The sequence below is a fragment of the Chrysemys picta genome, chromosome 9 (assembly GCF_011386835.1).
Source record: "Chrysemys picta bellii isolate R12L10 chromosome 9, ASM1138683v2, whole genome shotgun sequence".
NCBI lineage: Eukaryota > Metazoa > Chordata > Testudines > Emydidae > Chrysemys > Chrysemys picta.
In genome coordinates, this window is record NC_088799.1 from 98,199,705 (window position 1) to 98,218,232 (window position 18,528).

Sequence of the window (18,528 nt, forward strand, 5' to 3'; positions counted from 1 at the left end):
GTGGTTAAGGACAATTTATCACCTTCCTCTTTATAACAACCTTTTACATATATGAAGACTGTTATCATATCCCCCTCAGTCTTCTCTTGGCCTACTCTGTCCTTGGTTTTCCCATTGCTTTTAAAGTATTTGTACAATGTTTTATTGTTACCCTTTATGTCCCTAGTTAGTTTAAACTCATTTTGTGCCGTGGCCTTTCTAATTTTATCCCTACATGCTTGTGGTGTTGTTTTTATTATATATAGTACACATATATGTCATCCTTTGTAATTTGACCCAGATTCCACTTTTTGTATGACTGTTTTTTGAATTTCAGGTGGTTGAAGATCTCCTGGTTAATGCAGGGTGGTTTCTTACTATTCTTCCTATCTTTCCTACACCCTGGGATTGTTGGCTCTTGTGCTTTTAATAATGTCTCTTTAAAAAAATTACCAACTCTCCTGAAGTCGTCCCTCCCCCGTCCCCATTGGAGTTGCTTCCCAGAGGCTCTTACCTACCAATTCTCTGAGTTTGCTGAGGTCTAATTGTCTTTATTCTGCTGTTTTTCCTCCTACCATTCCTTAGAATCATTAATTCTGTTTCGTGGTCACTTCCACTCAGGCTGCCTTCCACCTTCAAATTCCCAACCCAAGTTCCCTATTTGTCAGAATCAAGTCTAGAACAACCTCTCCGCTAGTCACTTTCTCCACCTTCTGTAATAAAAAGTGCATTCCAAGAACTTGTGGGATAATCTGTGCCCTGCTGTCTTATTTTCCCAACAGATGTCTGGATAGTTGAAGTCCCCCATCACCACCAACTACTGTGTTTTCAATGATTTGATTAGTTGTTTAAAAAAAGATCCTTCCACGTCTTCCTCCTGGTCTATAATAGACCCCTACCATGACATCACCCTTGTTTTTTATCCCTTTTATCCTTATCCAGAGACTTTCAATGGGTCTGTTTTCCACTTCTATATCAACCTCCGTGCATGGGTAATGCATCTTTGCTATTCCTCCTCTTTTTACCCCCCTGCTCATCCTTCCTGAAGAAGCTGTTACCTTCTGTACCAGTATTCCAGTCATGGGAATTATCCCACCCACCAAGTCTCTGTGGTGCCAATTATGTCATAATTGTGATTATTCCTTAATATTTCTAGCTCTTTCTCTTCACTAGATTTCCCATCTGTATTCCCTCTTGTCTCTCCTTTGCTCCTGCTGTGATTGCCCACGTTCCTCCTCCCCACCCGCCACCCCCAGGATTTTGACCCTGCACCCCGGTCTCCATGTTCTGGACTTACCTGTGGGCTTTTCTCTCCTGCCCGCATCAAACCTAGATACTCTTCCTCTTTCCCTTCCTTGATCGGTGGACTCTTCTCAGCAGTCCTTTTCAGAACAGAAGCCAAAATCCTCCCAGTGACACCATCTGCGCAGCCAGGCATTAACCACCAGGATGTGTCCTCCTTTGCCTGAGCCCCCTACCCGTGACCGGAAGGTGACACCACCTGCGCCCCCAACTCCCTCACACTCCCTCCCAGAGTCCTGTAGTTACTTCCGATTTGCTCAGGGTCATATCACACGGTATAATTAGTGCCCACTTGGATGAGCAGCATGGGGTAGAAGTCAGAGGGCCAGATGATGCTCAGTAATCCTTCCGTAATGTCTCAGATAGGCAGCACACCTCGGGGGTGCCAGGTCAGGCCGGCAGATGGACACCTCTGTCCTCCATAGAAGGGAGTCATTGACCACCACCACCCTTCCTCTTGGGATTGATGGCCATGATCCTTCCAGCCTAGGGGGGACATGGCTTCTTCTCCTGCACCTTTGGGGGAAATTTCTCATCCCTTGTTGCCAGAGCAGCATATCTCTCTCTCTCTCTGTCACATTTAATCTCTATGGACAGTGGGTTGGGAGCAGGGGTGGAGTACTGCCTGCTACCAGAAGTAGCCATCAGCCAGCTTCCTCCTCGTGAAAGAGCCATTTCCTCCTCCCCGATGGTGCTATTGCAATCCTCTCCAGCTGGATTGCTCCCTCCATCTTGGAGGTCTCCAGAGGCATATTTACAATGAATTCCTTGTGTGAATGGATGCTCCTCAGCCTAGCCACCTCCTCCTGTAGCTCTCCTACCTGCCTCCCAAGTAGGCACCTCTCACCCTGGGTGGTCTCCCCAGCCTGGCTTTCTATGTTGAGGAAATGCAGGCCAGAGTCTCTGCAAACCCACACCAGCACCTGGGTAAAGGCGGGTTCTTTGTCTGGACACAGGTGCAGGTGGAGAAGCCAGGAGCACTGCTGGCACTGGCAGTGGGGCCTTTTCGATCCAGGGTGATTTTGTTCTTTCTTCCGCTTACAAACTCTGTCTCAAACTCCTATGTTTGCTGGCCCCTGTTTGCTGTCTCCCCTTGGTCACTTAGCATCTGGCTATGCTACAACTTAACAAAATTGGATGCCTAGTAAATTGTTATGGAGCATAATGCTCCACTTCAGCCATAAAGATTTCCATGACTGCTGCAGAAATAGGTGATCCCAACGTAATTCCTGTGGACTGTGCATAATGTTGCCTGCTTTACACAAAGGGACAAACTCACTTCTGGGGTTAGCTGATGCCAATGAAATCCAATGGAGTTATCCCATCTCCTAGAACTGGAAGGGACCTTGCAAGGTCATCGAGTCCAGCCCCCTGCCTTCACTAGCAGGACCAAGTACTGATTTTGCCCTAAATCCTTAAGTGGCCCCCTCAAGGATTGAACTCACAACCCTGGGTTTAGCAGGCCAATGCTGAGTTGCACCACTCCAGTTTGTCAGAAATGAACTTGGCCTGCGTATGTACCGAAGTAATGCGCTAAAATCAGGATGTCCCTCCAGGATACCTGATAGTCTGAAGTCACAGTATTACATCTTATCTTCTGCCCCTCTTAACGGAGTTTGGGGAGACTGGAATAACTGAATGTGTTACCTTACTGTACCCAGTCACCTAGCTGGGGGACATTGATATATTTCCTGGCAGTTCAGTTGCAGACTCATTTTAGACATAGACCTAGGGATCTAGCTATGAAATTGATTGTGTGCAGATGGATTAAAGAGCATTTTTCTTGTTTTTGGTTTTTATTCCAAAAACTGTGACCGTGTTTAAAGTAAGAAAACTACCCACATATTGAATTAGGGATAAAAACCACACCTGATGCTGTTAATACAGGTCACTAACAGACAGCTGCCAGGCACTTTTCATTCTGGAAGTACTGAAGATCTCACTTATCTTTAATAAGCCCTTAAGGCCATTCCATTCATTTAAAGTATCAAGGGGCTACCTTGACAAATGCCATTTATGGCCGAAATGTTGGTGTCGATCAAGTTAACGTATGTTAAATTAATGGACTTGCCCGAAGTGCTCCCTTATACGTGAAGGGTTCAGCAGACTCTTGACTGAGGAGTGCAGAGGAATTAGATGTTGAATTCAATCCTGTGTTGGGGTTGGTCCTGCTTCCATGTAGGCCTGGTGTCCAAAAGCCCATTGACTTCAGTGGCTCAGGGTCAAGTCCATGTTGGGGAGGGAATGTGTCTTTTCTTGAAAGCACACATGAAATATACATTCCTGAAAATACCTTTTAGTTGGTTGCTTGATTGATTAGTAAGGCATCCACTGGATTAATCTACTGAAACCATTAGCTAGACAATTGCTCCTCTGAAGCAACCTAACGCCTGCAAATAAAGCTGAGTTTGGATAAGTATAGTCAGCACCTTTTTACCGAAATGCGGAAATGAAGGAGATAGGCAGCTTAGGAAGTGGAAAATACTTTTGAGTGACAGAGGGAATGGTCTGGTGCTTCCTGAATCATGGAATTCAGTTGGGTAGAAACAACAGATGAACAGAAACCTTCATATACTAGCAGGACTCAGTTACTTTAAAATGAAGTCCGAGTATGCTGCTGTAGTCCTGGTCTAAATACAGATGCAGGTTGAGCTACCTGCTGCTTGTTGGATCCTTGTTATAAGGCAAGTGTCTTAGAAACAACTTCATAGTACGCTTACGCTATCTTGATTTTGCTGTGTTAGTCTCAAAAGTTGCCTGTGAGTTTCACAAAAGGGAAGACTGTACTACAGGGGATGAATATGGAATACGGTAATAATATGGAAATTCCCATATGAAGTATCTATATCCGGGGTGGGCAAACTACAGTGCATGGGCTAGATCTGACCCGCCAGCTGTTTTAATCCAGTCCTCGAGCTCCCGCTGTGAAGTGTGATCTGGGGCGTGCCCCGCTCCGGTGCTCTAGCTGGAGAGCGGGATCAGGGGCCACTCCATGCGGCTCCTGGAAGCAGAAGCCTGGCCCTCTTCCAGCTCTTACGTGTAGGGGCAGCCAGCGGGCTCCACTCTGAATGCTGCCCCCGCAACCCCTATTGGCTGGGAACTGCAGCCAATGGGAGCTGCAGGGGCAGTGCCTGCGGACGGGGCAGCATGCAGAGCGGCGCCCCCTGGCCACCCCTATGTGTAGGAGCCCAAGAAGGGACATGTTGCTGCTTGAGGTAAGCGCCACCCAGAGCCTGCACCCCTAAGCCTCCCCTCGTGCCCCATCCCCTACCCCAGCCCTGATCCCCCCCCTCCCACCCTCCGAACCCCTTAATCCCTGCCTAGAGCCCCCTCCCACACCCTGAACGCCTCATTTATGGTCCCAACCACAGCCCTCACCCCCTCCTGCACTCCAACCCCAATTTTGTGAGCATTCATGGCCCTCGGGCCAAAAAGTTTGCCCACCCCGATCTACATGAACAAACCTATAACCAGAATACTCTCATGTATGCATCATGGCAAGCTCTCTTGGCACAGTAGAGCCGCAGAGTTACAAACTGAGCAGTCAACCACACACCTCATTTCGAATCAGAAGTACGCAATCCGGCAGCAGTAGAGATCAAACAAACAAACCGAAAAAAGCAAATACAGGACAGTACTGCGTTCAATGTAAACTGCTAAAATAATAAAGGGAAGGCAGCGTTTATCTTCTGCATAGTAAAGTTTCAAAGCTGTATTAATTCAATGTTCAGTGGTAAACTTTTGAAAGAGCCACCGCAATGTTTTGTTCAGAGTTACGAACAACCTCCATTCCTGAGGTGTTTGGGACTCGGAGGTTCTACGGTAGGGGGCTCTGGGGATGGCAGAAGGCACGATACATGTATGTGTCCAAAGCTTTACCTCACGTGGCCTCAGTTTTACTAAAAATGACGCCACCGTGGTGCCTGGGGGCAGGCAGATGTTGAAAATTAACTCTCTGCGATAGGGGATGACCGGTTCCATAAATATGGTCATTTAGGGCCTGTCTACACAGTAAAAGCTGTGCTGAGCCACTTGAATCCAGCTAGTGCAGGTAACAGAAGCAGTGAAGACAGCACAGCATTGGCTTCAGCATAGGTAGTACAATCCTGTCACAGCCCCTAGGTACGCACTCGGCTCACTAGCCCACGCGGTGTTATCTTCCCTACAGTTTTTAGCTGGGCTAGCTGGATTCAAGCTAACAAAGTGAGCTAGTCCATACACAGCTTTTGCTGCGCAGACCTACCTTAGATGCATAACTGGCCATGTGTCCGTGCAAATACCCAATTGGAGCCCACACGTGCATTGCTTGCACACAGAGCTGAGTGCAACCATCTCTGAACGTCCCTAGCCATCTAGGATTTACCACTGTTGAATGTAAATACTTTAATGTGGTGTGAATTTGGCTTCTTACAAACGGGACCCTTTCTGACTCTCTGCTCTGTTTGTGGTGTTTTTGCATAAAGCAGTGCAAAAATCACAGTGTAAGGCCATTTCCAGGGATTAATATGTGCTGACTATCTCAAAACAGCTTCCTAGGGACAGATAAGAAACCTTTTGTGCATAATGTAGCTTTTTACAAAGAACTGAAAACAACACATACAGATTCTATTGTTCATGAGCGCTCCAGTGAAACACCAATAGATGTTGCAAAACAAAGGCCTTTTGTTTATATGAATACAAGGCATTTCTGGTAAACTTTCCTTGCGCTTTCCCTCTCCTCTATTACCCAGTACATCTGCCTCCATCCGTATTCCTGCCTCAACCCCCACCACAGTCGGCTGGATCCCTGAAGTAGGACAACACGCTTCCTGTATGCCAGTTTGGGATCTGTGTGACCGCAATGCAGTGGTCTGTCCAAGTATGCTTCCCCCTCCAGCCCCCGTCATTTTAAGGTCTTCTCTGGGGGATGTGTATTGGAGATTATGGTCTCTGACAGCGAGGGAGCTGTACAATATGCTCAGATTTATTTCTCTCTCTCATTCTAGAACTTGTTTGGTCTGAACTCCAAGCTCCATTTGGCTGTCTGATTGTGCCCCCATCACATCCAAAGGGAAACTGGTCCTTGGAAATTTTAGGATGGGGGTGAGGGGTGAAGCTCACCAGCAATGCATAGAAACTGCTCTGGCTAGTCTGTCAAACCAAAGGCTCTGCATAAAATATGTAACCAATGCGGTAACGCTGGATGCCAAATCTTAGTGTTGCTGTGGTTTTAGTTTTTCTGATTCCTTTAATTTCTTCTCATTAGGAACCTGTTTCAGTGACCACACACTTCCTATACCCTAAAAGCTGGGCTGAATCATGAGACGGTCAATAGAAATGGACAGTTCCCATTCTGTAGGGTCCCCCTATTGTTTAATTAAAGTCTCAAAGCTGGCCTGCTGTGTTCTTTCCTTGCTACGGGCATGTCTTCACTGCAGTGTCTTGAGGTACACGGGAGTGTTGTCCCATACCCAACTCCCGTGCACACCCACAAGTTAAGTCGTGTTTTATACTCCACTTAGCTGATCCAAGTACTGCTGACACGCAAGCTAATACTGTAGCAGGGAAACAGTTACTCTGTGCTGCTAATCCGAGCAGTGGGTGCCACCGTAGCATTTTGCAGTGCAGCTGCTCTCACTTTTAGAGCCCTCTGACCTTCTTTTTATTCTTCTATAATTGTTCATTTTATTTTTTGGGAATTTCTTGTTCTTTCATTTTGTTCATGAAAAAAAAAGATTTTGTTTTATTTCTTTTTATTACATTTACATGAATAAAATCCCTCAAATGACCATATGCAAACAAACACGGTGTAAAAATCCCAATTTGAATATATGACATGATTTTATGAGGCGTTATTCCATGGCGTTGAAAGGTTTCAGGAATTAAAAGCTGACATAAGAGTTCCCTACATTTTCTCTTTCCATGGCCTGTTGTCTTACAATCAATGTATACTTCGGGGGGGGGGAAAACTTGTCACAATCTACACCAGGGATAGCCAATTATTTTTTTGTCAGGGTCCAAATTTCTTGGTCAAGGTGTAGTCAAAGTCCAGACGCCAGAGAAAATAATGCAAAAGTAACAATAATGATAAGTAAATAAAAAGATTTTGTGGTCTGTTCAAAAGTGTTTGGCGGGCCACATGTGGCCCGCGGTCTACCTCTTGACTACTGACCTACGCTACCCTTGGCCTACACTAACCACAGGGTACATGAGCCACAAAATAATGGTATTGGATGAACTGGCATTCTGGGATCTGAGTCCAAACCTGCGTTGGTGACTGCACAATCTGTGACTTTCCACAAGATGTTGAACCACTCACAATATAAAGACGTGGGCAGGTGCAAATTCCCCATCCCCATTAGCCACCCCCAGGTTCTCTGGATAGCTACTTATGGTCCCCCCACCCTTGAAATGTACCCAATACTTCAGCCCCCAACTAACCCTCCCATCTCCATCTCCATTCAGTGCCACAAATCCCATGGGACATCACGGCTCTTCCCAACTGCTACTGCTTCCTTCTCCAACTCTCCCATGCCCTCTCTCCCATTGAATCTCACCCCCTCCAGTCCCCATTAGCCCTGATAACCATTAGTCCCAGGGACCCCTCCCCTATCTCTGTGTCCAACAGAACATGGTCATCTGCAAAGTCAAGATTGAAATTTTTCTTGATTCCACATAACTCCTGCAGCTTCCTTTCGTGTTGCTCTTTGCATCACATAAGCTATCACAGTGCAGAGAAGAGAGGTGCAACCCTGGCAAACTCTGCTGATGATCTTAAACCAATTGCTCTCTCCCCTTCTTGTCCTTACACAGCTTTTCGAACCTTCATACAGTCTTGTCCAGTCTCTTTCTAGGAAGCCCATAGAGTCAGAAGATCTATAGCAATTCTATGAATGTGGTGGCTGGGCCATGTATAGATTTTAGACTCTTCCACTGCATCTGAATTAATTGACCTGGTCTTGTGGATCTAGCATTAGAGACTTTTACGCCTTTAGAGCCAGAGGGCCTGGATTTAGTCCCCACGGATGACCCAGCCATTATGCATGCACTAAGCCTGAATGAGAAACCCCCGTGCTTCATACCCAAATCCATGCATATTTCACTCTCCCCCTCAATAAATCACACCCCGCCACTCCTTCCAAAGTTCAACTCTGACCCCCAAGTATAGCTCTATCCCACACAAAATCAAATTAATGTGGCCTACCCAGGCTTCCTGTAGGGCTTCACTGCTGCATCTGGCTCCCCATCCCATCCTCTGAAAGGAGCTGTGGGTTGGAGACAGTGGTGTAGTGGAGCCGGAACAGTGATCCGGTTCCATTATGTCCCACTCCTCTGCAGCTGGTCACTCTGCAGGGCTGGCTGGGCTCAGCTCCCCGTTGTGGGCATTTTGACGTGCCTTGCTTTGCCACTCCCACTCCATGCCTGACCCTCCTGCTCCGTTCCTCCCCTCTTGTTAAAGGAGCCAATCTCCTCTGTGCATTTGTCCTGCCCTGTGGGGAAGGAGTCAGTGGCGCTTTGCCCACTTGCCCCGACCATACATGTAGAACTCCCCAGAAACTTGGCCTCCCCTTGCAGATGACTGGATTTTGTGAACCAGCCAGTTAGACACCATCACAATAGGAGGAGCAAGGAAAAGGCATCTTAGTTCATTCTGGCAATTCTGGTTTGGGTTCTATTGATGATACTAGAGACTGGTCCATGGTGTGGTGGTTGAACATGGCACCCAGTGCTGGCCCTGCTGTTCAGTCTTCAGGGTGAGACTGACCATGTTTGGTGCAGTTTATACAGTGTGTGGGCAGGCAGGTGCATGGAAACTTTCTGGTTTGAACCCATAATGCCCCTTTCTTAGGCTGCACACCACAAAGGTGCGTGACTGAGACGCATTCTCTGAGCCCTGTTGGATACAGAAACTTGTTCAGCTGCCTCAGTCTGCTTCGGATCAAAACGTCATAGTCACTTAGGAGACTTTCCATTAACTTTCAGTGGGATTTGTATACCTCAGTTCTTAAGGTGCTTATGTAAATCTCCCTCCTACACTCCATGTGCCCACTCTTCCTGAGCATGCTCGTAGTTGGGGCTTGTATTACTTAATATAGCCCTGGTCTACACTGGGGGGAGGGCGGGGGGATCGATCTAAGTTACACAACGTCCGCTATGTGAATAACGTAGCTGAAGTCGACGTACTTAGATCGACTTACCGTGGTGTCTTCACCGCGGTGAGTCGACTGCTGCCGCTCCCCCATCGACTCTGCCTCCACCTCTCGCGGCGCTGGAGTACAGGAGTCGACGGGAGAGCGCTCGGGGGTCGATTTATCGCGTCTAGACTAGATGCGATAAATCGATCTCTGCTGGATGGATCGCTGCCCGCCGATCCAGCGGGTAGTGAAGACCTACCCACAGAATGTGTTGAATGAATCAACTCTAATGATAGCATTTGATAGCGACTCCCTAAAAAAAATTATAACACAAATTGTTGTTGTTTTTTTTCTGTAGGTCATAGTAGATACACCAACCAGTCCAGTAACCAGTGGACTTCCACTTTTCTTTGTGATTATTGTTACAGCTATCAAACAGGTAATGTTTTCGATTCATGAGGGCATGGGGGTGAGCAACAAATTGCTACAGTAGTGTGTGTGTGTATTTGCTTTGGGTTTTTAAGTATGTTCATGGCAGAATGAATGAGAGAGATTTGGCGTATAAAGACATATATACTTGACTCTACATATATTTGAAATAATAGAGGGCGAAGGTTAGAGGAACACTATAAATGTGAAATCTATTTAACTTAAAATTTGAAATAAAAAAGTAATTTTGGATACTATGCCGCACCTAAGTTCTCTGTCCAATTTTTGTAGATTTGACTGCATTTTCTCATTTTCAGTATGGCTTTTGTAATCTGTGTGTGTGTGTGTGTGTGTGTGTGTGTTTATTGAAAGTCATGTTGTGAGCTATTGCTGTTGATGGTTGCCTCTGAGTTCACTGTACTACTATAATTTATTTCTTCTGTTTTAAAAATGCACTTTGGGCCTGATTTGGAGGTTAAAGAAGCATGATATAAATCCAGTTTCTATTCTGCTCTGACGTCAATGGAAAAACAGGAATAGTTCTAGTCAAACAATATCTAGTCCTGAAAACTTGTAGACCTCTTTCATTGAGTAATGTTAAAAAAAAAAAATTTAACCGTACGCACCCCTTTTTTAAATTGCATTATTTGGTGTTTTTGTAAAGGGAATCAGTTGCGGAGCAGAAAGGAGTACTAGAGTTAAATCTGAATATGGCTTTTATATTCTTTAGCTGAGACTGAAGAGAGAGAAAGTCTTTTCCTGTGTTAGACTGGAAAAGTGAGAATAACGGGGCACTAAGCATATTATTCACATGATCAGCGTATTCTTGCCAATCTTGAGAATAATAGAAACATGTCACAGCAATTTAGATGCTCCTTGCATGCAGTGCCTAAAGATTAGTTTTGTGTGTGTTGTTTTAGTCTGTTCTGAATCTGTCAAATGGATATGTGAAGTTTTTAAAAATTAACTTGGTTCAGACGGAGCTATTCAGGTCGACGTTCTGGCGTGCATGAAGGAGCTCTGATAACTGTGTTTAACTTACTTGCTTTTTTATCTCCCTCTCTCTCACAACTTTATTTATTTATTTACTTCACTACCTGGGCTTGACTGTGTTACCTGTATATTGGTATGTCTAGGGCTATGAGGACTGGCTGAGACACAGAGCTGACAAGGAAGTAAATAAAAGCAGCGTCTTCATTGTTGAAAATGCAAAGCAAGTGAAAAAACACAGCGAAAAAATCAAGGTAACCATTAATAGAAAGAGAGAGAGATGCACCTGGGAGCCATTGGGAAAACTCCCATTGATGTGGTAGCAGAATCCGACGCTGTGGCTGAATACTTGAATATGCTAAGGGCCTAATTCTGCAGTTGTTACTTTTTGTCTTCCCATTCTCTTCCCTAAACCTCCGTTTGTTTTCAGACTGGAAACCTTACGAGCCATTCCAGTTAATAACTAGGTGCTTGCTTGGCTTTTGTCTGGTCACTTCTTTGAAAGGCTGCCATGCACTTTACTGGTGGGGCTCATGAGTAACTTACCTCTGATCATTTTTCATTTGGTGGCTGGAACAGGCAGTCCTTCCTTTATCCCGCGCTTCCCAAGGACATCTGGGAAGATGTCTGCTAGCAGAGATGCTGATTTATCACCTCTCACTGTAGAATGCTAGATGGCTGCTTTCTTTATACATTTTTATGTGAAATTGTAAGGATGTGTCTCTTATCCTAGTCTGCGGTCCTGCTGAGTTGGGCTGACCTCTCAGGCCAAGTCCTGCACTTGGATACAGGTGTGCAGCGCTGGTTGAAATCAGAAGGAGTTCTGGTTGTCGGAGGGCAGAACTGGCCCAGAGTGCCTGGGAGAGAATGGCCCTCAGTGCTTAGAAAGGGGCCCTAGCTAACAAGTTTAATTTACAGAGCTGGGATGGTTCGTTTAATCTGTGGTGGAGGTTTTCCCTTGTTGCTCTAATATTGGGATAGAATGCAACAGCGTTTGTAAGAACAAATACTTGCTAGTGGCTTGTTGTGACAGTTCTTGGGGTGCCCAGGGCTGAGTCACCTTGTTACCCCCAGACTCCAGCAAGAGGGAGTCTTGTGGTAGCTGGATGTCAGCTCCCTGATGCCATCAGCTCTTCAGCCCCTCTCCTCTGGGCTATGGCAGCCCTTGCTTTGCCTTGCAGATCACCAATAGGTGTCCCCTAGTCCCCAGGCCCCTTTGAAATGTCTCCCCGTAGCGTTCCGTTCCTTCTCCACCGAACACTCACAGGCTATGTCTGCACTACACAGCTTTGTCGCTACAGCCGTGCCGCTAAAAGTTGCGCAGCGCAGCCGCTGTTTGTCTGCTCTCCTGCCGACAAAAAACTTCCACCCCCAACGAGTGGGGTTAGCTTTGTTGGCAGCAAAGCGCTCCTGCCGACAAAGCGCTGTTCACTCCGGCGCTTGTCGTCAGCAAAACTTTTGTCTTTCGGGGTGTGTGTGTGTGTGTGTGTGGTTTTTAATACCTCTGAAAGACAAAAGTTTTGTTGTTTAATTGCCAGTGTAGACAAAACTACAGTAATACCAGGTAAGCTGTCCCCAGAGGAACAGAGTTCACACCAGCTTGTTTGGTTCCATGGAGGATGAGCTACTGAGATATATTTATAGTGAAAACAAGCCTAAGTTTATTATCAAAGGCTAAAATTTAAGAGATGGTGAGCAAGGATAATGGATTACATATAAAACAAAATCAGTACATGCTTTCTAGAGATTAAACTTAATTTAACCTCCAGTCTAGAAACAATCTTTTCTCACCCAAAGGTCCTTTACAGTGCTTCCAGCCAGGGCAGGTTGGGATCTCATTTTCATGAATGTAATCGCACTTCCTTAGGTACAGGATAAAGAGGTTTCCTTTTGCTTTTTCCTTTATAGCCCCAAAATTCATTGTTGGTCCCCCACGTCAGGATGACCCCCTGGGGGTTTATTCCTTGGTATACTGGACTTCGTATGCAAATGGAGCCTCCATTCTGTTGGCTTACAATGCTTAATTTACATGTGGACCGAGGGAGACAGGTGATTATACGTCCTTCGTCTGGCAGAACCCCGTTTATCAACCCCGTCTTGATTCAGACTTCTTTAGGAACGTATTTTCAGTTTATGTATACATAACTTCTTCCATGGCATTTGTACAGACATTTCACCTTAGTGTTAATGACCACTGTGAGCCTGGCTTTCATTAAAGACCTCACGTGACATTCTTTATGGAGAAATACTGTGAAAACAGGGTGCTGGGTGTAGTGAGTTTGTCAGGCCTGTCAAGAGTTACCGTGACAGCGCAGTGACCCCTTTGCTGGTTGGCATTGAGGGGCTCTTAAGGTCACACTTGTGTTTTCCTCTCGGGGCGGAGGGACGTGTGAGGCCTTTGATCAGAGGGTTCTGTTACACGTTGTCAAGAGCGTGGCTCGGGGTCCCTCAGCAGCAAATGAAGGAAGAAAAATCAAGAAAATATAAATGTAAAAAATGCTACTTATTTGGGTACTATCTTGAGTGTAAAGAAAACTTCACTCTGCTCCATCTCCTCACAGCAAGTGCCGTGTCCCCTCCATCCAGTAATGAGTGTTTTCCAAAGCTAGGTAGTGAGGGAACGTAGTGTATGTAGCGGCTGCTACGGAATAGTCCTAACTGAAGAAAAAGCTTTCCACTTGCAAGTCTAGTAGAAGGGTGTGTGTGTGAGCTACATATATGAACAAGGGCTATGGTGGGTAAATATCAAGCATACTGTCAGATAAAGGAGAAAAGATGTGGAGTCCGACGACATTACTACATTTCCACTCAATAGTGAAATAATTTCATAGCTTTGTTAAACCCCTTCCAAGGGCCCTCAAACTTCAAATTCTATTGTCCTGCGAACAATCACTGCACAGAGGTCCTACTGAAGTGGGTGAAAGTTGTTAAATATGGAACCATTGTAAGACAGAGTAAATGTGCAGGTACTGTGTTGCTATCGTTATGCAGTCTTGATAATTAGCTTTGAGCAACAGTTCTTGCATGTGGATGGCAAATCATGGGGGACAGTTACACAATTGCAGTACTTTTTTTGGTGGTAAGCTTAAAAAGCTCTTCAAATTCCCATGATCGGAGAGGATTTGTCCTCTTTCTTGTAGACTTGGATAAAAAAAGATAAACTGATTTAAACCTTTAATCATCTCCTTCAGGGCCTGATGAAATGAATCATTAAAAAACCACAGTTGCATTCTTTCCAGGTTGGCGACATCGTAGAAGTGAAAGCAGACGAAACCTTCCCCTGTGATCTGATCTTCTTGGCATCGAGTAATGACGATGGGATCTGTTACGTCACGACGGCAAGTCTGGATGGCGAGTCGAATTTCAAGGTAAGAAGAATGAAAACGCTTCAGGCAGGAGTCTAGAGTGCAGAGTCAATGCATTGCAGTGGCTCCTCTGTGCTCCGATTTTTTTGTTTTAGTTGCAACTGAAGTCAGCCTGGGTGTCTGTCAGTTCAGTTTGAGAACGCTTTGGGATCACACATTCTGATTGTGATTGGTTGTGTTTAGCTTTCATTTCCGTTTAACTCTCTCATCCAGTCACTCAACACTGAAGTGCTCTATGGATTTTGTGTGTGTGTGTGTGTGTGTGTGTGTGTGTGTGTGTGTGTGTGTGTGTGTGTGTTTTAAATAACTATTCCTAATGGCACTGTTCCAAACTGTGTTGGTCTTGACAGATATACCTGCATGCTGTATTATTTATCCTGCTAAAGCAGGTTAGCACTTTCATCTTCTTACCCATGTAGAAAGATCTAATGAATTAGTAAATAGATCACTGCAGTTTCAGCTTGTTTATTATAGGAGTCACCCGTAGTGCCCTTTGCAATTGAGATTTTATCAGGGCTTTCACTCTATAACTCCCTGCTTTCGCTCCCTCTGCACTTATGAGTAGTTGTCCCCTTTTTGTGACTGAAATTCTTCATGTTTGATATGAACTCATAGGTGAATTGTTCTGGATTGTTTTGCAGAAAAGGCCTACTAGTCATTTAAACTATACTCTGTTCCCATTGGCAGAAAATTTTAAGATGCATTTTTTCATACTCATGACTCAAAAGGGCTGAACTTTGAAATTTGAAATTGTACCAGTTGGGTAGGCCTCACTGAGGATGAATTCTTTCTCTAAGTTATTCCCTCTACCTTTCTCCCCCACCCCCCCAATTGAAACCCCCCCTCTAAGGATATGACAACTTGGTTTCATTCATGCACAGGAGTAATTTGTGCTAACATTGGTAGCTGTAGTACTAAGTGTGAAACAATGTTAGTAGTGTAGAATTCCTTCCAACTCCCACAGAAGTCAGTGGGCGTATGTATCTTCATTCGTTAAAAGGGTGTTGGATCAGGTACGTGGCTAATATCGATATTGATAGCCATTAGGTAATGTAGAAATGTATGCGTGGAAGCTGATTCTGTGTTGAAATATTTTTGATTGTATTGAGTTCACCAACTCTTTAGAAGTGAGCCTTTCTCCTGGGCATCTTATGAACTTCACAAGCCATGTAGCGCTGGGTCTGCAACCTAAGTGGATAGGTTAGCAGAGAGGAGTGGAGCTTTCAAGTTCCACAACCCTAAAGTACCCCTTCCTATATTAAAGCCGGTTTAAATGTATGCCATAAAATATACAAGGATGTGCAACACGGCTGAGTTAATTTCAGAACCGGAACTCGTTTCCTGACTTTGAGCATTTGACATGTGACACTAAAGTTCTACAATAAGTATCTTCTATTGTTTCTGCTTGGTCATTAGCGGTTGTCTCCTGAATGTTGATGTAACAAAGAAGAAGTTTGGGGGGCAGGGAGAAAGAGTGGGGAAAATGGCAGAACAGCGTAACTGAGGCTTACCTGTCCTGTGGGGGTGGAATTTTTGATGTAAGACACAGACATTCTACTACAAAATCATTCACCACTGGTATTCAAAATGCTGTTTATAATTTGTGTACTGTAGCTGTTTCTCCCATCAGTTTCAGGAAGAGGAATCCAAGGCTAAGAAGTGAGAGAGCTTTTTAGTGAATGTGTTTTTGGAGACCGATTAAGGCAATATATCTTGCTGACTGAAGTTTAGAACCGTTAAGTAGTTTCTATAAATAGAACTTTAAAAACAGCGAATTGGAGTCTTCCCAGGCTTTCCAATTAGTTCTGTGAGAAAGGAACTTTCACAGCAGTTGATGCTAAGAATAGCTCTTGGTTCGGTCAATACTGTTCCTGCTCCCCTGACAGCAGAGCTATCTTCTAATTACCTTCAGAAGCTGCACCGGGCAATTTCCTTAGAGGAGCTGAACACCTGTTGAGCGCTTGCAGCTATCTTTTGAAGTAAACCAGTGTTGCAGGAGTTCACCATGCCTTAGGACAGCCCTGAAGGAGGAGTATGTCTCATAATTTATTGGCAGGTACAAGAGACCTCCCTTATTAAGTAACCCTCTGTCTTACCAGACCAGTCCAAAGTATTTCCTAAGCATGTTAAATGCCAACCTGTTCTGCCTTTCATTAGAAGACCCTTCCCTCTCCTCCCGCTCCATCCTTAAACAACTGATGGGTTACTTGAGTGGTCGCTTAAGACAAGCCTCCTTATACATCAGTGTTTTTAAGTACTGAGCTATAACTACTCATTGGGTGAAGACCTTCTCTGTGCTTGTGCTTCAGTGGAGCGGTGTGACTCCGTAATAGCTCTTGCTGCTCCTTCCACCTAGACTCATTATGCAGTGCGGGATACGACTGAGCTCCGGACAGATGATGACATCGACTCCCTTACTGCCGCAATCGAGTGTGAGCAGCCTCAACCTGACCTCTACAAGTAAGTACGGGAACAGCCACGACTCCCGGTACTCAACTGATCCTGGTCGTTTGTCCATCACTTCGTGTCCTTTGACCGGGCAAACTAGTGAGCCGTTGGCACCCGTCTAACAAAGTAGTCGAAGGGAGCCGCTGAATTCTCGTTCCAGCTGAATAGGCTGCATGGAATTCAAAAAAGTGATTGTCTTCATGTTGTCCACAAGGAATGAAAGATTTTTTAAGGTAACACTCGCAGATGTTCTTGGGGAATTTACTGAGCTGTCCGGCAAAGCTCCCTGGAAATTGGACTTAGATGGCAAAGCATCTGCCCTGGGAGGTGCTAGTGCACCAAAGTGTCACTAGACCCATAGGCCTTTACAAACTTGGGTGTAGGCCTGCTTAGAAACATGGCTTTGTTACCTTTCTGAACAATTTTAAGGGTGGAAACCCATTGGCACCCTGGCCCCAATTCAGCAAGGTGCTGAAACACAAGAACAGCCTCATTCTAGTCAGCGGGGCTCCTTGCACGCTTAAAGCTTGGCATGTGCTTAAGTACTTTGTTGGATCCTGGCCTGCGTAATGTGTGCTTTCCAAAGCGCCTTCTCTCTGAGAGCATAAGACTCTGATGTCCTCTAACCGTCTCATTTCTTCCCACCTGCCTGTTGTGACGTTCCTTATGTTCGTGATGGCTCCTTGTAATTAAATATACAGCAAACATTAGTTAACCAATGTCCTCTTATATATTTTGATCACAGATTTGTTGGAAGAATTAACATCTACAGAAGTAACCAGGAGACTGTAGCCCGGTTAGTTCACTTGGCTCATTGTTACTCATTGCAGATGGTGTGTGTTTTCTTTATTGATAGTTCGTAGCGTCCTGCTTATCAAAGAGGACTTGTGGAGATTAATAGGCCTGAAATTTGAGCTTTCTTATCCTACCGTTTTTTTCTTTCATGTTGCAGTTTGGTTTTATGTGTTCTAGTGACTTGAGAAAATTTCAGTCATTCCGAATGAGGGATCACTTGATGATTACCTGTTCTGTTCATTCCCTCTGGGGCACCTGGCACCGGCCAGTCAGAAGACAGGATACTGGGCTGGATGGACCCTTGGTCTGACCCAGTATGGCCGTTCTTATGAGGGCAGCAAGCCCTCTTAAAAATCCCAGCTCTTCAGCTGTGACAATCTCCAACAAATGCCCCAGGATGTTGTGTGTTGGGTTTGCTGATGTGGGAGTTTACAGGATGTGAGCACATGTGCAACCCCTTCATCCTCTATCACCCCTGCTGGAATCATCCTTGTGAGCTGGCGGATAAATGAAACTGACAGGCTCCCTGCTCTCTGAGTTCTTGCAGGGCAGGATCCCCCGTCAGTTTCACTCCCACTGACCAGGACCAGAACCAGAAGAAGCAAAGAGTGATGTGCTGGGCATGTGCTCACAACATCTGCTCTCCAGCAAACCCAGCCTTTGCTTTGCTGAAGAGCTGGAGTTCTAATGAGGTGCAGCCTGTGTTTTGGGTGACCAGTACATTTTCTACATCAGTGGGACACAATAGAGGGTGGGTGAGAATGTAGATTTCCTGAGGGGAAGGTTTTTGGTTGTGGGCCTGTCAAATAGGCTGTTTCTGTGCACAAAATGTTTCCCCCCCCAAGCAGCGTATGTACATTAGTTTGCAAAACTGTTTTCCCTGTTGCTGTTTATTTAGTGAGTACAGCCATGTGCTCAGAGCGGTGTAAAACCTGAACACAAAGACAGTCGCTGCCTTAATAAGGTTACACTCTACAGACACAAAGAAAAAGACATCTTTGTATATATCACAGGAGAAAGCACCAATTCACCAACAATGCTGCAAAATTAATGGGCCAAATTTTAAAGTAAAGAAGAAAATCAAAGTGTAATCCAAGAAGCAGTGA

The 18,528-nt window shown here is 45.2% G+C and overlaps 1 protein-coding gene across 9 annotated transcripts in view; it reads left to right on the forward strand.

The window, feature by feature from the left end:
- ATP11C (ATPase phospholipid transporting 11C) overlaps window positions 1-18,528 on the forward strand; it is a 117,991-nt gene that overhangs the window by 54,131 nt on the left and 45,332 nt on the right. For all 9 annotated transcript variants that reach the window (XR_010590302.1, XM_065556717.1, XM_005294606.5 and 6 more), the window contains 5 exons: window positions 9,754-9,834; window positions 10,961-11,068; window positions 14,054-14,182; window positions 16,536-16,639; window positions 17,373-17,423. Coding sequence is in view for 8 of the 9 variants with exons in the window: in XM_065556717.1 (XP_065412789.1) it covers window positions 9,754-9,834; window positions 10,961-11,068; window positions 14,054-14,182; window positions 16,536-16,639; window positions 17,373-17,423 (473 nt within the window). In the remaining variant the exon portion in view is untranslated. The remainder of the gene's footprint in view (window positions 1-9,753; window positions 9,835-10,960; window positions 11,069-14,053; window positions 14,183-16,535; window positions 16,640-17,372; window positions 17,424-18,528) is intronic.